The 17,393-nt window shown below is 37.7% G+C and overlaps 1 protein-coding gene across 1 annotated transcript; it reads left to right on the top strand.

Moving 5' to 3' along the window:
• Positions 1–654: 654 nt before the first annotated feature.
• Positions 655–6,723, top strand: LOC131803513 (uncharacterized). Its single transcript, XM_059124863.1, has 3 exons — positions 655–702; positions 915–1,004; positions 5,046–6,723. The coding sequence occupies exon 3, from the start codon at positions 5,048–5,050 to the stop codon at positions 6,143–6,145; it is 1,098 nt and encodes a 365-aa protein (XP_058980846.1). The 5' UTR covers positions 655–702; positions 915–1,004; positions 5,046–5,047; the 3' UTR covers positions 6,146–6,723.
• The last annotated feature ends 10,670 nt before the right edge of the window (positions 6,724–17,393 follow it).

Genomic DNA, 17,393 nt, shown 5'->3' with positions numbered 1-17,393 from the left:
GTTTCAACTAGAGCCTTCCACGCGAGCTCGAAACTACGATTAATTAAGGGGAACTTCTATACAATCTCGCGAGCTTCACCAGAAGTCTTTCTAACCAGATGACAAAGTTTTTCAACGTCGGTAAGACGACCATTAACAATATATATAGCCGTAAACAAATCTCTAAATGTTGGCCATGGGTGGAGATCACCTTCAAATATGTCCGTATCGCACGGCGGTAGAGCAAGGTTATGGACACAATCCAAATGAGAAACTTCCTCTGTAGCCCTAAAACTGGCACTATTATTTCTCACAATAGATGAAAGCGGAGTTGGTATCTGCGAATGATTTTCGCGGGAAGCATGAGTCGAAGTACTCAAATTGTTGCCCGTAGCTTGCGAGTTTTGTATGGGCGATGTATAAGTTAGATACTTTGCCCCTCAACTTCCCTTGCTCGATCAATCACGGATGCTGATTGGCGCACAGGCATCTCCTCTACAACTCCCCTGGCGGAGACCGTAGTGAGCGGATCGTCGCTGGGCATTGGTTGTTGTCGGTAACCTCACCTTGTTACACATGCTCTCATTGGAAGTAGTTGTAGTTGTATTAGTAGACAGACATGGGATCCTCTGCGATCACCTAGAACCTCTGCGTTCACTTGTCTTTAGTCTTTGAACGAATACCCAACACGGCCACTGTCGCCACAATCCATATGGAAAAGAGGTAATACTTATTGTCGAAAACACATCAAAAGCAATTCAATAAACCAGCAAATTTTGCAAGAAAAGAAATTAATTCTATTTGTTTGCTTTATTTCTTATTGTTTCTTTTCCCCCATTACTCTACATAAACATTTTGGTCCTTCGAGCCGGATTTGCCAAGTTGAGAAGTTTGCCTGACTATTAATTGCTGTTTTTGTTATCTCTTTTACAAAGGAATCAACTCAACAGCACACATCCCCCCTCATAAATCGCACCACCGCATCAACATCATCATCCTATTCATCATCATCAACATCAAAAAAGGTACGTAAGTTCAGTGAAATTTGTTATTGTGAGCTTAGAGTGCTATTTATTTTGAAAAAAAGTGAAAAGTGTTAGTTTTTGTTTGCTTCGCGGTACTGGTCGCCTTTGTTTTACCCTAATTTGCGATATCTTTAAATTTACAGTCCACAACAATTTTATTTTGCTGAAAAATCTATTAAAGATTCCTTCAAATCGAGACGTATTCGCATTATTTTCCATTTTATTGCGAAATAATCGAATTTCCCGGTTAATTTGTGTTTAATAATTCGAATTTATCAAAAAGAAATATATTTCTGTTGATAAAATAACCTGCCGCTGTAGTGTGCATAATTTTGTTTTCGGTTATTGCAATATTCTCCACACATTTCTGCATTGTCGAGTGATCTCTTTTACATCTCACCAATTCGGTATTACTCTCAACGAGAATAAAATCACCACATTGCAAGTACCGCTTTTTCTAATTAACATACAAACATACCAATACTTGCTAAATCCCCCCGTACTTCGCCCCAACACACACTGTTTGGTCATTTTCGTTGGTCTGTTTGTCTTGTCATTGCAATAACAATAATCCCTAAAATTCCAAGCGCCTTTTTCTAGCGTCAGTCTACTAACCAACAACTATAACAACAACTTATTTATTTCTCCAACTCTCACTGTTGGTTCGTCGTCGTTGGTTAGTTTGTAACGAGGCAGTTGCTTACCCACACACACTGAGCGCTCTGCTGACGCTGCTTGTGTTTTATTTTCTTTTGTGCGATATCCGTTGCGATCATTGTCGTTGGTCAGCTCGTAGTGTGGTAGTTAACCCACCCCCGTCACCGTTCGACCATCAAACACTGCTTGTGTTTTATTCTTCTTTGTGCGGTATTCGTTATTCACCACTGCACAGTGGGTTCAAGTAGAAAAAATTGTGAATTATAAAAAATAAAATTTTGAAAAATAATTTTTATTTTGTTTTTGATAATTGTTGATAAAGAAGTGTTTTTGGACTTTTTTAATTTTTGTCACCCTACATTCGGCATATTATATGTACTTTTTATTGTGCTCTTGTGCAAGGAAAATATCGATATTTTAGAAATTTTCTTAAAAGTTTTGCTCATTTTAAAGAAATTATTAGTACGCGTGTACATATCAATATTTGTCATTTGGAACTACGTGCACCCTACACTCGGCACACACCGACAATTTATAATTTTTCCTTATTTTTCGAACTTTTTCAGAATTTTTGATAAATATCGCCAATTTAAATATATTTTGATTATTATTTGGATATTTATATACTCTTTTATTGGCATTTCCTGATATATTTTGCTATTTCTTTGGTAAATTTTTGGAAGTTTTTCAATCTTTTCTCCGTCGAATTAGTTTTGATTTGGGATTTTTCAAATATTTCGCCTTTTCTTTTGAAACTTTATTTGCTTATACCTTTATTTGGGTGTTTCTAATAAGACTTTGCTTCATTTGCTTCACTTTATTTGAATATTTTCATAGTATTTGTTGAAATCGAATTCTGAAACCATGTCGGTCACTCCACTAACTCAATTTATTCGGGCATCTGATAATGTTGTTAAATTTGCCGCTGCTTTTAAATTGATTAAGGCAGAAACTCACACGGTTTTCAATTTAGAAATTCGAAACACCGAACTTCAGGACTTGTGGTATAAGGTCAAGGATACTTACGAAAAGTATCTCGATTATTTGATAACCGTTGAGGGTACTACCTCAGACGGAATTGCTTCTGCTGATGAAAAATATCAGTCCACCAGGGAAAACTTCGTTGAATGTTTATCGGAAATAACCGAAATGTTGCAGAAACTAAGGTCTGCGAAAACACCTCCTTCCACACCATCTGAAATTCGTGTTAGTACCCCCCAGAATGTCCAAAATCAGGTTTCTGTGGCGCGGTCATGCAATAGGTCGAATACTTCACAGTCAGGTACTACCAATCCAAACAATGTACTGAATAATAGTTTGCCGCCTTTATCCAATATGGCTTATCCAGATATTCAGAGTACTTCTGATATCTCAGTTTCGAATTGGAGTTTACCGCCTTGTGGTTCCGACACCATGCATAATCTTAATTTACCGCCGTGCGATATAGATGATTTCCACGGAGATTTTTTGTCGTGGCCCACGTTCCGGGATCTATTTTCTGCCATGTTTATAAATAATTCCCGACTAACTGATATTGAGAGGTTATGTCATTTAATTAAGAAAACTCAAGGTGAGGCTAGGGAAATTGTGTCGAAGTTTCCACTCACGCATAAAAGTTTTGTTCTGGCTTGGAAGGCTCTTAAGGATGCTTATGACAACAAAAGAATTCTAGTCAATAGTCATTTAAAAATTCTGTTCGATCTTCCATCATTAGCTAATGAAACGAGTTCAGGTCTTAAGACTTTACAAAGGGGCATTAACGGTTGTTTATCTGCCATGTCAGTCTATGACATTGTCACGGATCATTGGGATCCCATTTTAGTTTTTATTTGTATTCAGCGTCTGCCAAAACTTACGGTGACACTCTGGGAACAGAGTCTCACAGATAAGTCTTCCTTATCGTCATGGGCTCAGCTCGATTCGTTCCTTACGGAGAGAATTCAGACGCTTGCCTGTTTGCGGGACATAAAAGGTATAGATTCATCAAAATCCCCAAACAAACGCAACGTTAAGGTACATGTGGCGAAAACTTCTCCTGATACAGTAAAATCTTATCCAAAACATCGTTGTGTTGTATGCCCTAATCAAAATCATGCGCTCTACTCTTGTCATCGTTTCAAAAAGATGTCTTTCGATCAAAAAATTACTGTTGTAAAAAAGTATGGCTTGTGTTTCAATTGTTTGTCAAGAGGTCATTCTGTTAGTAATTGTCCCAGTGCACATAGCTGCTATGTATGCCATGAAAAACATCATACGCTTATGCATAAACCTAATCGTTCGACACCTACAAATAGTTCCTCCTCAAATGTGACGCCCACAGTCCGAGTCCCAAGAACTGCTTCCAATTCTATTCTAGATAATGTTGCCTCTACATCCACTGGTGCCAATCCGACTGTAGTAAACCGTCAAGTGTTTCATACATCGCATAATTCGCGAGTCCTTCTCAGTACCGCCATGGTAAATATTGTTCACGAGGGAAACTCTTATCCAGTTCGAGCCCTCATTGACCCTGCGTCTGAGGCTAGTTTTATAACTGAGCACCTTCAAAATAGATTGAAGTTATCGTCTCGATCCACTCTTGCAACCATTTCTGGTGTAAATGGTTCGTCTTCCGCTACCTCCAGGAAAAACTGTCGGATTTGTATAAGTTCTCGCTTAAGTGCTTCAATTTTGTTAAAAACCAATGCTTTTGTTCTCCCCAAGATTTCTAGCAAACTTCCATCGTTTTCTGTTGACCCTTCTTTAGTTCGTTCTCTGCCAAATCTGCAGTTGGCTGACCCAAACATTTTTGACTGTCGTTCAGTAGATATGTTGTTGGGTGCAGACTTATATCCGCAAATATTGTTGCCTGGGGTACAACAAAATATATTAGGTTCTCTATTGGCGCAAAATACCGTCTTTGGCTGGATCCTCTCGGGTCCAATTCCCTCCTCACCCTTGCAGGTCTTTACGACTACTTTGAGCTGTAGTGAGGAAGACAGCCCCAATAAAACCATTCTGCGTTTTGGGGAACTTGAGGAGGTTCCCAAACGCAAATTACTGTTATGAGTCCATTTTTATTGAATGAAAATTCGCTTCAACGCAAACTTTCTTATAGGTGCCCCCCTTCCTGCTCTGCCCCCTTGTTGAAGAATCGCCATTGAGTTTAGTCAATCGGTATAGAAAACGTAAGGCATTGACGCATCAGTTTTCCACTAGGTTTAAAGAAAGAGTTTGTTTAGTTATTCGAGACGCATCCTGGTAATGATAGTAAGGTTCGCGTTGTAGACGTCCGAACTTCTTAGAGTATTGTTAGGCGACCAATCGTCCAGTTAGTCGTATTACCAATTTATATCTGTCGTTTGCTCTCTCTTTCGTGTTGTCCTCTTTCGTTTTGTGTGTTAGTTATGGCATCCCAACAAGAACTTTTCCCTGAGGTCTGTTTGTCCGACTATGACGAGGATATGATGTCTGATCGAGAAGTAGAAGCGGAGTTGAGGGCAAATAAGGAGGCGTTTACCGCGACTGTTCCTCAAACTGCGGACACCACTCAAACCCCTAAACCTACAGATCCCCAGGTTCAACCCACTCAACCGATTGATCCTCAGATGATAGCTCCCCCAAATGCTGAAACAACCCTAGCATCTCAACCTCAAACAGCCCTTGAGCCAAAGGTTAGCTCAGCACCTTCACGTATGGCATCGTCGTCGTCAAGAGCGTTGTTTCAGTGTCGGTTGTGTTCCCATCATCATCCATTACACAAATGCTTTGTGTTTAGAAAAATGACTGTGGAAAAACGTGTGCGTATGGTCGTCCGTCATCGTTATTGTTACAATTGTCTGCGTCTTGATCATGTTTCAAAGTTCTGTCCGGTTCCCAAACGGTGTAATTATTGCGGGAAAAAGCACCACACCATTTTGCATGAGCACCAAGAGGACAGCTCCAACCGGACACAAAATTCGGCGAGATGGTTAGTTCCCCGAGGTATCGTTCCCACACCACCACCTCACATATTACCAACTTCCGTACTACCAATAAGTCGTGTATTGTCCTTGAGCCCTACCTTACGTGTGAATATATGTCTGCCTAACTCTACCGTTCCAGTTAGGGCTTTATTAGACCCCTGCTGCCCAGTCAGTCAGGTGTGTGCGTCTCTAATAAATGACCTTCGATGGCCCACCACCAAAGTCAATCATATGTCGTACGCCGACTTTATGATTACCTCCCGTTTTGACCCGGGTCAAAGGCAATTTGTTACTGCCAGCGTAGCAAACATTACTTGCGGTGTAACACCACCGATGACCATTTCATCATCAGTACGCGAAGCCTTCGTTGGTCTGGAACTCGCGGACCCATCGTTTGATTGTTCGGGTCCAGTAGCGATGGTATTGGGTCCAGAAATTTATTATAAAATCATTAAGCCGAGAATAATTCAACAGCCTGGTCTGCCTACAGCGCAATATACCTCGTTTGGTTGGGTAATTTCGGGCCCCGTCAACATGTAATTAACTGTTATTAGTTAAGAAAAAAATGAATTGAATTGAATTTAATAAAATGAAATTGCTCACATATAAACTGAACTTACGTCCTTGTAAATCTTATTGTACATATTTATATAACATAATTCCTTTGAGCTTTATTTAGTTGATACACATGCATGTATATCAAGGTGGGCGGCAATGTATAAGTTAGATACTTTGCCCCTCAACTTCCCTTGCTCGATCAATCACGGATGCTGATTGGCGCACAGGCATCTCCTCTACAACTCCCCTGGCGGAGACCGTAGTGAGCGGATCGTCGCTGGGCATTGGTTGTTGTCGGTAACCTCACCTTGTTACACATGCTCTCATTGGAAGTAGTTGTAGTTGTATTAGTAGACAGACATGGGATCCTCTGCGATCACCTAGAACCTCTGCGTTCACTTGTCTTTAGTCTTTGAACGAATACCCAACACGGCCACTGTCGCCACAATCCATATGGAAAAGAGGTAATACTTATTGTCGAAAACACATCAAAAGCAATTCAATAAACCAGCAAATTTTGCAAGAAAAGAAATTAATTCTATTTGTTTGCTTTATTTCTTATTGTTTCTTTTCCCCCATTACTCTACATAAACAGGCGACTTAGCTGAAGTTTCGCCCGGCGTTTCTATCAACGAAGCAGTACGATATTTTTTGAATTGCCCTAGCTTTCTATTAATTGCGGACTGGCAGTCGACATAGATTTGAAATGACGAATTGTATTTCTGATCAACCGCATTGATAACTTCTTTCGTCGTCTCTACTGACGACATCATATAATCACAGCACTTTTCAAATTTGTCCTGTGCTTGCGTCCAAAGTTTTTCTAATGCACTAAGATGAGACTGCAGCGCATGAATATCGAGCTGGTCATCACGCATCGTATTGAAACGAACATTAAACTGGATGACCGCATCTGAAGTTCTAGTGAACATATCAATTGGGGTGAATGACATTGTGAATAAATTTCCCGAAATCTGTACTACAAAAAGCAAGAAGGGAACGACTAAAGCACGATTTGCTCAGATAATTTGTACAAAATCCACGAATTACTGATTCTTCTTCGCACAATATACGAAGAAAACACAAAAGTTTATACAAAAACTCGAAAAGATTCAAAAAATCAACCGAGTTTTTCCAAAGTTCAAGAATAATACCGAAAAGCTTCCGAAAATCTAACAAAACCGCACTATAGGGCCAAAGAAATCGAAAATTCTCGAGAAATAAATCCCTTGAACCTCTCACACAATAGTGAAATATCAAAAAACCGGTCTAAAATCACAAAAATTGTAATCTCCGATGAGATATTTAGCAACCAAATGCAAATATACGATGAAAAATATGTGAAAATGTTCAAATAAATAATAAAAATTTCAAATATATATTCAAAGAAATATCAATAAATAATAAAAAATTTGTTAAATTGTGTAATTTCCAAAAAAAACGTATTTTCGCGCACAAACTATTCAAAATATTCAATTTTTTATTATTTTCATGAGCACCAAGAGGACAGCTCCAACCGGACACAAAATTCGGCGAGATGGTTAGTTCCCCGAGGTATCGTTCCCACACCACCACCTCACATATTACCAACTTCCGTACTACCAATAAGTCGTGTATTGTCCTTGAGCCCTACCTTACGTGTGAATATATGTCTGCCTAACTCTACCGTTCCAGTTAGGGCTTTATTAGACCCCTGCTGCCCAGTCAGTCAGGTGTGTGCGTCTCTAATAAATGACCTTCGATGGCCCACCACCAAAGTCAATCATATGTCGTACGCCGACTTTATGATTACCTCCCGTTTTGACCCGGGTCAAAGGCAATTTGTTACTGCCAGCGTAGCAAACATTACTTGCGGTGTAACACCACCGATGACCATTTCATCATCAGTACGCGAAGCCTTCGTTGGTCTGGAACTCGCGGACCCATCGTTTGATTGTTCGGGTCCAGTAGCGATGGTATTGGGTCCAGAAATTTATTATAAAATCATTAAGCCGAGAATAATTCAACAGCCTGGTCTGCCTACAGCGCAATATACCTCGTTTGGTTGGGTAATTTCGGGCCCCGTCAACATGTAATTAACTGTTATTAGTTAAGAAAAAAATGAATTGAATTGAATTTAATAAAATGAAATTGCTCACATATAAACTGAACTTACGTCCTTGTAAATCTTATTGTACATATTTATATAACATAATTCCTTTGAGCTTTATTTAGTTGATACACATGCATGTATATCAAGGTGGGCGGCAATGTATAAGTTAGATACTTTGCCCCTCAACTTCCCTTGCTCGATCAATCACGGATGCTGATTGGCGCACAGGCATCTCCTCTACAACTCCCCTGGCGGAGACCGTAGTGAGCGGATCGTCGCTGGGCATTGGTTGTTGTCGGTAACCTCACCTTGTTACACATGCTCTCATTGGAAGTAGTTGTAGTTGTATTAGTAGACAGACATGGGATCCTCTGCGATCACCTAGAACCTCTGCGTTCACTTGTCTTTAGTCTTTGAACGAATACCCAACACGGCCACTGTCGCCACAATCCATATGGAAAAGAGGTAATACTTATTGTCGAAAACACATCAAAAGCAATTCAATAAACCAGCAAATTTTGCAAGAAAAGAAATTAATTCTATTTGTTTGCTTTATTTCTTATTGTTTCTTTTCCCCCATTACTCTACATAAACAGGCGACTTGGCTTAAGTTTCGCCCGGCGTTTCTATCAACGAAGCAGTACGATATTTTTTGAATTGCCCTAGCTTTCTATTAATTGCGGACTGGCAGTCGACATAGATTTGAAATGACGAATTGTATTTCTGATCAACCGCATTGATAACTTCTTTCGTCGTCTCTACTGACGACATCATATAATCACAGCACTTTTCAAATTTGTCCTGTGCTTGCGTCCAAAGTTTTTCTAATGCACTAAGATGAGACTGCAGCGCATGAATATCGAGCTGGTCATCACGCATCGTATTGAAACGAACATTAAACTGGATGACCGCATCTGAAGTTCTAGTGAACATATCAATTGGGGTGAATGACATTGTGAATAAATTTCCCGAAATCTGTACTACAAAAAGCAAGAAGGGAACGACTAAAGCACGATTTGCTCAGATAATTTGTACAAAATCCACGAATTACTGATTCTTCTTCGCACAATATACGAAGAAAACACAAAAGTTTATACAAAAACTCGAAAAGATTCAAAAAATCAACCGAGTTTTTCCAAAGTTCAAGAATAATACCGAAAAGCTTCCGAAAATCTAACAAAACCGCACTATAGGGCCAAAGAAATCGAAAATTCTCGAGAAATAAATCCCTTGAACCTCTCACACAATAGTGAAATATCAAAAAACCGGTCTAAAATCACAAAAATTGTAATCTCCGATGAGATATTTAGCAACCAAATGCAAATATACGATGAAAAATATGTGAAAATGTTCAAATAAATAATAAAAATTTCAAATATATATTCAAAGAAATATCAATAAATAATAAAAAATTTGTTAAATTGTGTAATTTCCAAAAAAAACGTATTTTCGCGCACAAACTATTCAAAATATTCAATTTTTTATTATTTTCTACGGAAAATATTGAGATTTTATTATTTTTATTTTCACAGTTAACCTACTATTTAGGCAATCAAACTACCAAATGTAGCGTATTCTCAAAAAATAAATTTAAAAAAAATAAAAATTTTATTTAAAATCTCCAAAGGTAATTAAAATTTTGAAATTCCAAACGAAAATATCAATTTTAACACTTTTTATTTAAAAAAGTCGTATTGACCGATCGTAGGGTGTACGCGTTATTAATTTTTCCAAAAACGTCGTTTTCTAACACCCAATTATCATTTAATAATAATCAAAAATAAAATTTGAAAAATTTTAATATTTTATGTTGGTTCCGTTTATCGAGGTTCACCTGTAAAATATGTTAAGTGCGTTTATCGAGGATCACCTGTAACACAACAGACAATACCAAACGTATGTATGTATGCGTGTGTATGTAAAGCGGCTGACCGACTAAGCAACGATATTAACCGTATGATTTTTATGGCTGAACCAATTACAACAAAACCAATGCAAGTGTATTTTTTGGGGGTGATTTATGAAATATATTTTAAATATTAAAAATGCAATTTTGCAAAAAATTTAACAATTTTAAAATTTCAATTATACCAATCGATGGGGAATTTGACGCACATTAAAATGACACCGCACTACTATATTTTATTTTCAACAGGAATTCCAAAAAATACACTTTTCTTCAATTATTTTGATTTTTCTTTATTTTCAATTTGTCGTCGGCGAAACAATATTTGCAAACTAGATGGAGGGGACGGGGTAAGCGACGCGTTGTAAGACGGCCACAAAGAATATCAACGACGCGATTGTTGTTGTTTTTACACAATTTGTTTCTTTTTTTTTGCTTTTCTCTTCAAGAAAATTATTTATTTAAATTCACCGGCACTTTTTTCACTGTACGTACCTGGTTGTTTTTGATAGAAACACGATGATGATGTGGTGGACTGTATAGATGGTGATGATGATGTTATGCTTTGCAATTAGAAGAAAAAAGAAGAAAGCGATTACTTCTTTTACCAACAGCTCTTTCGTAATCCGGTACGAATGGACCAATGTCTGCGCCAATGCGGGGAAATATGCAAAGCTCAAACCAATAAATAAATAAAAACACAATAGGGGGGTTTTAGTTTTAAGAATAATGGCAAATGTCGTATTTATTAATAATAATAATAAATAATAATGGACAGACGGATTACCCGATTTGCACAATAGCGGGGGAGCGCGACTTCGTATCGAGCGATAGAAGAGACGAGTGTCAAAAACAATGATCAAAACATGAAGGAAGGTGGAGGCTTTGGCGCCATTGGCCACTCGTTGAAATCTGTTTACATTTACGTTGACAGATCTAAACGAGGTTAATCATTTACAAATTAATTATGCGTTAACCCATTGTTAACGTTACAAAACAATAATTACCAATCTAAATTAAACATTCTCCATTAGTGTTTGTCAAACAAAATGTCATTTGTGTTGTAACGTTGAGGAGTAAACATGAATAGTAAGTGCGCGGACGAAAAAAATTTGCAATAAAATTTATTGAAATGTACCATTGCCTTGATGCATTGTGGAATGTGCGGACAGACGCGTACAGTAATAGGGATGAGAAGAAAAAACAATATAATATACTCCTTGATTTTTATAAGGATCAGTACCCCGATGGTACTGTTGAAGATGTTAAAAATATAAATATATTAAAAATAAATATCCTCAAAAAATTTCTGTAGTCATCAACACTACTCATTCGCAGCTCCTTCAGAAGGTTTTCATGTGTAAATCTTTTGCGCTGTTCATACCTCTTTTTCATCTACATCTTCTTTTTCATTTCCATTTTTTTAACACAACTGCTGTCACGAAAAGCCACTAATCTTTCGACGACGACATGACTGCACCCAACGAAAATAATTACAAAATGAATGTTTGACAAACTTGTTTGTACGTTTGCGGGCAAAACACGAAGTTACACACTAATACATACGCACTTGTTTGATGAAAAAATTTGAACGTCTCCAGGGCACTTAAGTGTGGTGCAAATAAATAAGCAGTGATCTGTGATTTTCATTGTTGTTGTGATTTGTGCTTTTGTGTTTATTAACACAAAACAGAGAAGAAATAACAACAACAACAATACGATCACATATTAGTGCTGTATGGTTGTGGTTGAGTGACTTTGCAATAGGTAATCATTAACCACCCACATAGTATAATAGGTCTGTTCGGGCAAAAAGTTAAAAATTTAGGTCTGTTCGGAACAAAAAATTAATTTAATTTTTTGGAAACATACGGTTCTGTTGGAAATTGTTCGGGAGGGTATAGACATTCGATCGTTTCGATATCTAATAATAATTTTCGTTATTATTATATATTATTAATAAATATATTTTATATTTATAATTTTTTAAATATTTCTTTGAATTTTGTTGTACTTTTTGGAAAAATACTTATTATTTTGAACTGTAGCGTTCATCTTTTAGTTCGTGCACCCTATAGTTGGTAATAAATATTGAAAAAAATTACTTTTTTATTGATTTGTTGCAATTTTTGGCGATTTGTTTTTTGTTTTTTAATCATTTCTTTTCGGAAATAATTTTGCTGTGTACATTACTATACACATAATTAAATTCTCTGTATTTTTCGATACACTAAGAGAAAAATCGTGTAGTTTTCTACACTTAATGAAACAAAGTTTGTCAAATTTGCAAATACTTGTTCAAGTTTTTAGTATATTTTTAGTACTCATATAACACAAGTGTGTATTTTTTGATACACAGTGAAAATTTATTATACAGAAAATTTATTTACATTTTCTCATTACTTCTTGTTAAAGTTTCCAAAAAAAAAGTTTATTTACTTAGTTGGGTGTTATATTTAGCATTCACTAACAGATAAAAGCATTTCGTGCTGTTCCAATATAAATTTGAATAATTCCACTCAATTTTCGTTGAGTTTCGCCAATTTTAATTTGGTTTACATTGAAACTGTATATTTGCGATCTTTCAAATTTACTTTTTCTCTTAAGCTGAATTTCTAAATTTTTCTAATTACCAATGCCACTAACTCCACTTGATTTTTTTTTATCAGAGCAACTGATGCTCTAGTAAAATTTGAGGTCAACTTTACTTCTCTTCGAGAAGAAGAGTTGGACATATAATTCTTTGATGTGCAGGCCACTGAGGCTAGGGAATTGTGGAGTAAAGTGAAGGAAATGTATGACCAATGTCTTACATATCTCCAAAATTCTGAAGATGCTGAAAGTGAAGACATCACATCTGCAGAAAGTAAATATGACGTTGAGTATAAATCACATGTAAATGTCATTGCTTCTATAAATCGCAAATTGGACTAACTACGTACCTTAAAGAAAAATTCTAATCCTTCGTCCAAAGTTTGAATAGTACCCAGCAGTCTCACCGATCGAATTCACATGCTTCCCAAATTAGTGTTAATATGACTAGCACTCCTCAAGTTGGTTCTCCCTCCTGAAGAACTTTTACCTCTGCCTGGCGTTTCGCACCATACAAACGAAGTTTTCGCTTCAAATGACAATGACAAATGAATCTACCCCCGTGTTATATATGTTTTCAACGGCGATTTCCTTTCCTATCCTACCTTTAGAGATATTTTCTCTGAGGTATACATCAACAACAGTCGACTTAGTAACATTGAAAAATTATGTTATTTACTTAAGAAAATCAGGGGGAAGCAAAAGACATCATATTTCCGCTGACACACAGCAACAGACTGTTGTTGGAACAATTTCATATAGATTCGCTCCATGGAGGAAACCAATTAATCCTTCGTATGGTTCGCATGGAGCACTGGATTCCTCGAGCTACTTAACTGATTAGGTCAAATTATGGCATCTCTGCCTCCAGAAAGAACGGTTTTGGTTAGGCCTTTCTACGGGTATCGATTTCGCTGTTTCTCTACAAGTATCGATTTCGCTGGCCCATTCGACATTAAATCCTTTACAGGTTAATTTTTTAAAATTACAAAGGGGTATGTCTGTGTCTTCGTGTGCTTTTCTACGAAAGCAATACATTTCGAGCTAGCCTCGAATTTATCTACCACTACCTTTCTGCTGCATTTAATAGATTTATATCTCGTCCTGGATGTCCAAAGACTATCTTCTCGGACAACGGCACTAACTTCGTTGGTGCATCTCGAGGCATAGAACGGGAATTTAAGCAAACATTAAATGAAATTCGTGATAAACTGCTATCAAAGTATTCTAATCAAGAGCTTTCATGGAGATTTAACCCAGCTGGAGCTCCACATATGGGTGGACTTTGGAAAGCTGCGGTTAAAAGCTTTAAAACTCATTTTAGAAAAATGGCTAAAAATTTCAAATATACGTTTTAAGAATTTTCTACATTGCTAACAAGAATTGAGGCATGATTAAATTCTCGTCCGCTCTGTCCCATGACTAATAGTCTTGACACTACGGTAGCCTTTACACCTGGGCATTTCTTTTAGGATCTCCGATGCTCGCTCTTCCGGAGCCAATAATAAATGAATCTCCATTGGATATCGTTAACCTGTAGAGAAAATTAAAAGCGCTCTCACAACAATTCTGCCTTCGGTGGGAAGATGAATATTTAAAGAGCCTCCACCATCGTTACGAGTGGAAATTTCCGCAACGCGATGTTCAACCGGATGATTCAGTAGTCCTTCGACATGAACATTTACCTCCCACAGCGTGGAAATTAGGTCGCGTTGTCCAAGTCTATCCGGGAATTGACGGTCACGTTCGCGTCGCTGATATAAAAACGGTATCATAAGACGGCCTGTAGTTAAGCTGGTCATTTTGCCGACGAAGATTATAATGTTCACATCTCTCCCATGCCATCTCCACTTTTTCACAGATGGAAAATTTGAGTCAGATGGCCGCTTTCCTTTTTTACTACTATTAGGACATCCCAATGTCGGATGAAGAGAGAGGTGTTGAGTATGCCATTATACGTTTGGGCTCCCAGGACTCCGATATACTCGGTGTCAGCAATGCTGCGACTCCTCTTCGGGAACGTGCAACGGCATTACCAGCCAACTTTCCCAGCTCTACGGCCGATCAAACAGGCTTCGCTTTACCTCTACGGGAGAATTTCACTGCAGAGCCTGCGCCAAATCACTTCGAAAAAATCCGTTCCAAAGAAGTCCTCTAAACAAAGTTTATCCGGTCTCGTCCAAACCGTTTTGTTGTTCCGACTATACAGTCCATTCATAACGCTGGGGCCGACAGTGGTGGTTAATATTATCCTTCCGGATAGAAAAGTACCAGTCAGAGCGCTGTTGGACCCCTGAGCTGGACATAGACGTATATGCTCAACGCTGGATAGTAAACTTCAGCTCAATTCTTTAAACGTTGGACAAGAGCTTTATTGCCAACTTACTTTGCAATCATTTCATGATTCGCCCGAACTTCTGCGCGTTTCCGCCAGAAGTATGTCCTTGAGGCATGTGGTCACGCCCACGCAATCAACCCCCTACTATTTCTAGCACCAGTATGACAGATCCCGAATTCCGTAAGTTCGCTCACGTTGGGCTCATTCTTGGGCCTGATGTGTACCCGAAGGTAATAAAGTGACAGACTTATTCGAGTCGGGTTCCCCTGGGCTCAATTAACCATTTTTGGATGGGTGATATCGGGTCCTTGTCCACTGTAGGATCGCCAGAGATGATCAGCCAACAACTGTCTCTATTGCCAAGCTGATTTTTGGGGCAATCTTCTATTGTCTCGATGGTTATACGACCATCAATTGTTTTTTTTTACAGGTAAAAAAAATAAAAGGGAAAAATAAAACAAAAGGTTTTTAATTTTTTTTATTATAAAAATTGGCTGTTTTATTGAATATTATATTGGTCGAAAAACTAATATAACTTTACCTTTTGAACAATGGATGTTGTAAAGATGTTGTTGGACGAAATCCGAATAACAAGTAAAGAATAAAAGCAGTGAGCAAGCCTAGATGTCACAAGAGAGGCGCGAATTGATCATCTTTGCTCGTTACAATTTGTCATCACAAAATACGACGAGTAAAAGGGGTCCACTTTAAGTGTATGTCATTTAAATAGTTCAATAGGAAATAGTGAAAAGATTGATGCAATTGTTAGAAAATTCTGAGAGTTGGAAGAGACTCTAAATAATTCGTTAAAAATTTGTTCTGATGAGCAAACTAAGAGTGAGGAACATTTCCAAAAGTATGTACGACGTTAACAGTCAGGACTTGAAAGCGTCCTGACGTGTTCTGTTCGTTTTTTAAAACTGCAAAAACTGCGGTTTCTCTCTTTAGAAACGAGACTTCCTCGTGACGACACATCTAAGAAAATATATAATTCCTTCATAAAAGAGTACCTTGACTTAGGTCATATGAAATTACAAATAATATAGTTCCCTTTAAACCACATTGCTTCATTCTTCATCAATGTGTTTTTCGACCGCAAAGTGCAACTAAGAAACTTCGCGTCGTTTTTGATGCTTCGAGCAAGACTTCTACCCATGTTTCGCTCAACGATCTCTTGATGGTTGGTCCAACCATTTAAGAAGAGTTGTACTCCACACTACTTCTTTTCCGTCTAAAAGAGATTAGTGCAGATATTGAGAAAATGTACAGTCATGTTTTACTTGACGAGAAAGATAGAGATTTTCATTAAATCATTTGGAGATTGAAAGCGGTTACTTATGGCACATCCTCTGTGCCTTTTTTTGGCGATACTCTGTCTTAGACATTTAAGTGATTTATACAAAAAGACTTCGCTCATTGGGGCTGAAGTTATACGCAACGATTTTTATGTGGATAAACTTCTTACTGGCGCTGCTGATTTATATAGTCTTCTCCTTATTCGAAATCAAGTAACTACCATTCTCAGTTCAGCAGGATTTAAAATTACTAAATGGTTTTTAAATCATCCAGAGTTCAACGAAACAAGTTGCAGTGAAAAATTATTACACTTTGATTCTGAAACTGCAAGATCATTAGGAATTCATTGGGCTCCAAGAAATGATGTTTTCAAATTTTTTATTGAGGGAGGCTCTCAAGATATGAAGGATACTTAAAGACACGTGGATTCTCAGATGCTTCGATGCGAGCCTATGGCTGCTGCTTTTATGTTTGTGCTTTGGACCCCAGTGGAGTTTCTTGTCGGCTTTTAACAGTCAAATCCAAAGTAGCACAGCTCAAAACAATGTCGCTTCCGAGATTGGAGCTATCAGCAGCACTTTTAGTGGCAAACCTGTGGTTACGAATTAGACCAATGATGAACTTTGAAGTGAAAATTTTTTCTTCTGGTCCGATTCCGAAATTATTCTGTATTGGTTAAAAACCCATCCTTCAACACTGGCCACTTTTGTCTCAAATAGAGTGGCAGAAATTAAAGAATGGTCAGAGAGCGGTATTTGTGTCCACCAAACAAAATCCAGCCGATACAGTGTCGAGAGGATGCAGTGTTGAAGAACTTAAATCTTCAATATGGTTCGAAGGAACCGCATTTCTTGTAAACGATGTGTCTAAATGGCCAGTCAACAAACATTTTCAGTTGTCTGAGGAACAAAAATCATTGGAAGACAGAAAATCCAAAAGAAAGAAAATCCAAGTCCAAACTGCAGATAGTAAGACAGATAAGGAATGTTCTGATATCATTCTTTTG

Source organism: Musca domestica, unplaced genomic scaffold (genome assembly GCF_030504385.1).
Source record: "Musca domestica strain aabys unplaced genomic scaffold, Musca_domestica.polishedcontigs.V.1.1 30, whole genome shotgun sequence".
NCBI lineage: Eukaryota > Metazoa > Arthropoda > Insecta > Diptera > Muscidae > Musca > Musca domestica.
This window is presented reverse-complemented; position numbering and strand designations above follow the sequence as displayed.

Excerpts from the sequence above, each read along its gene's own strand:
- LOC131803513 (XM_059124863.1), top strand. The coding sequence starts at position 5,048 with ATGGCATCCCAACAAGAACTTTTCCCTGAGGTCTGTTTGTCCGACTAT.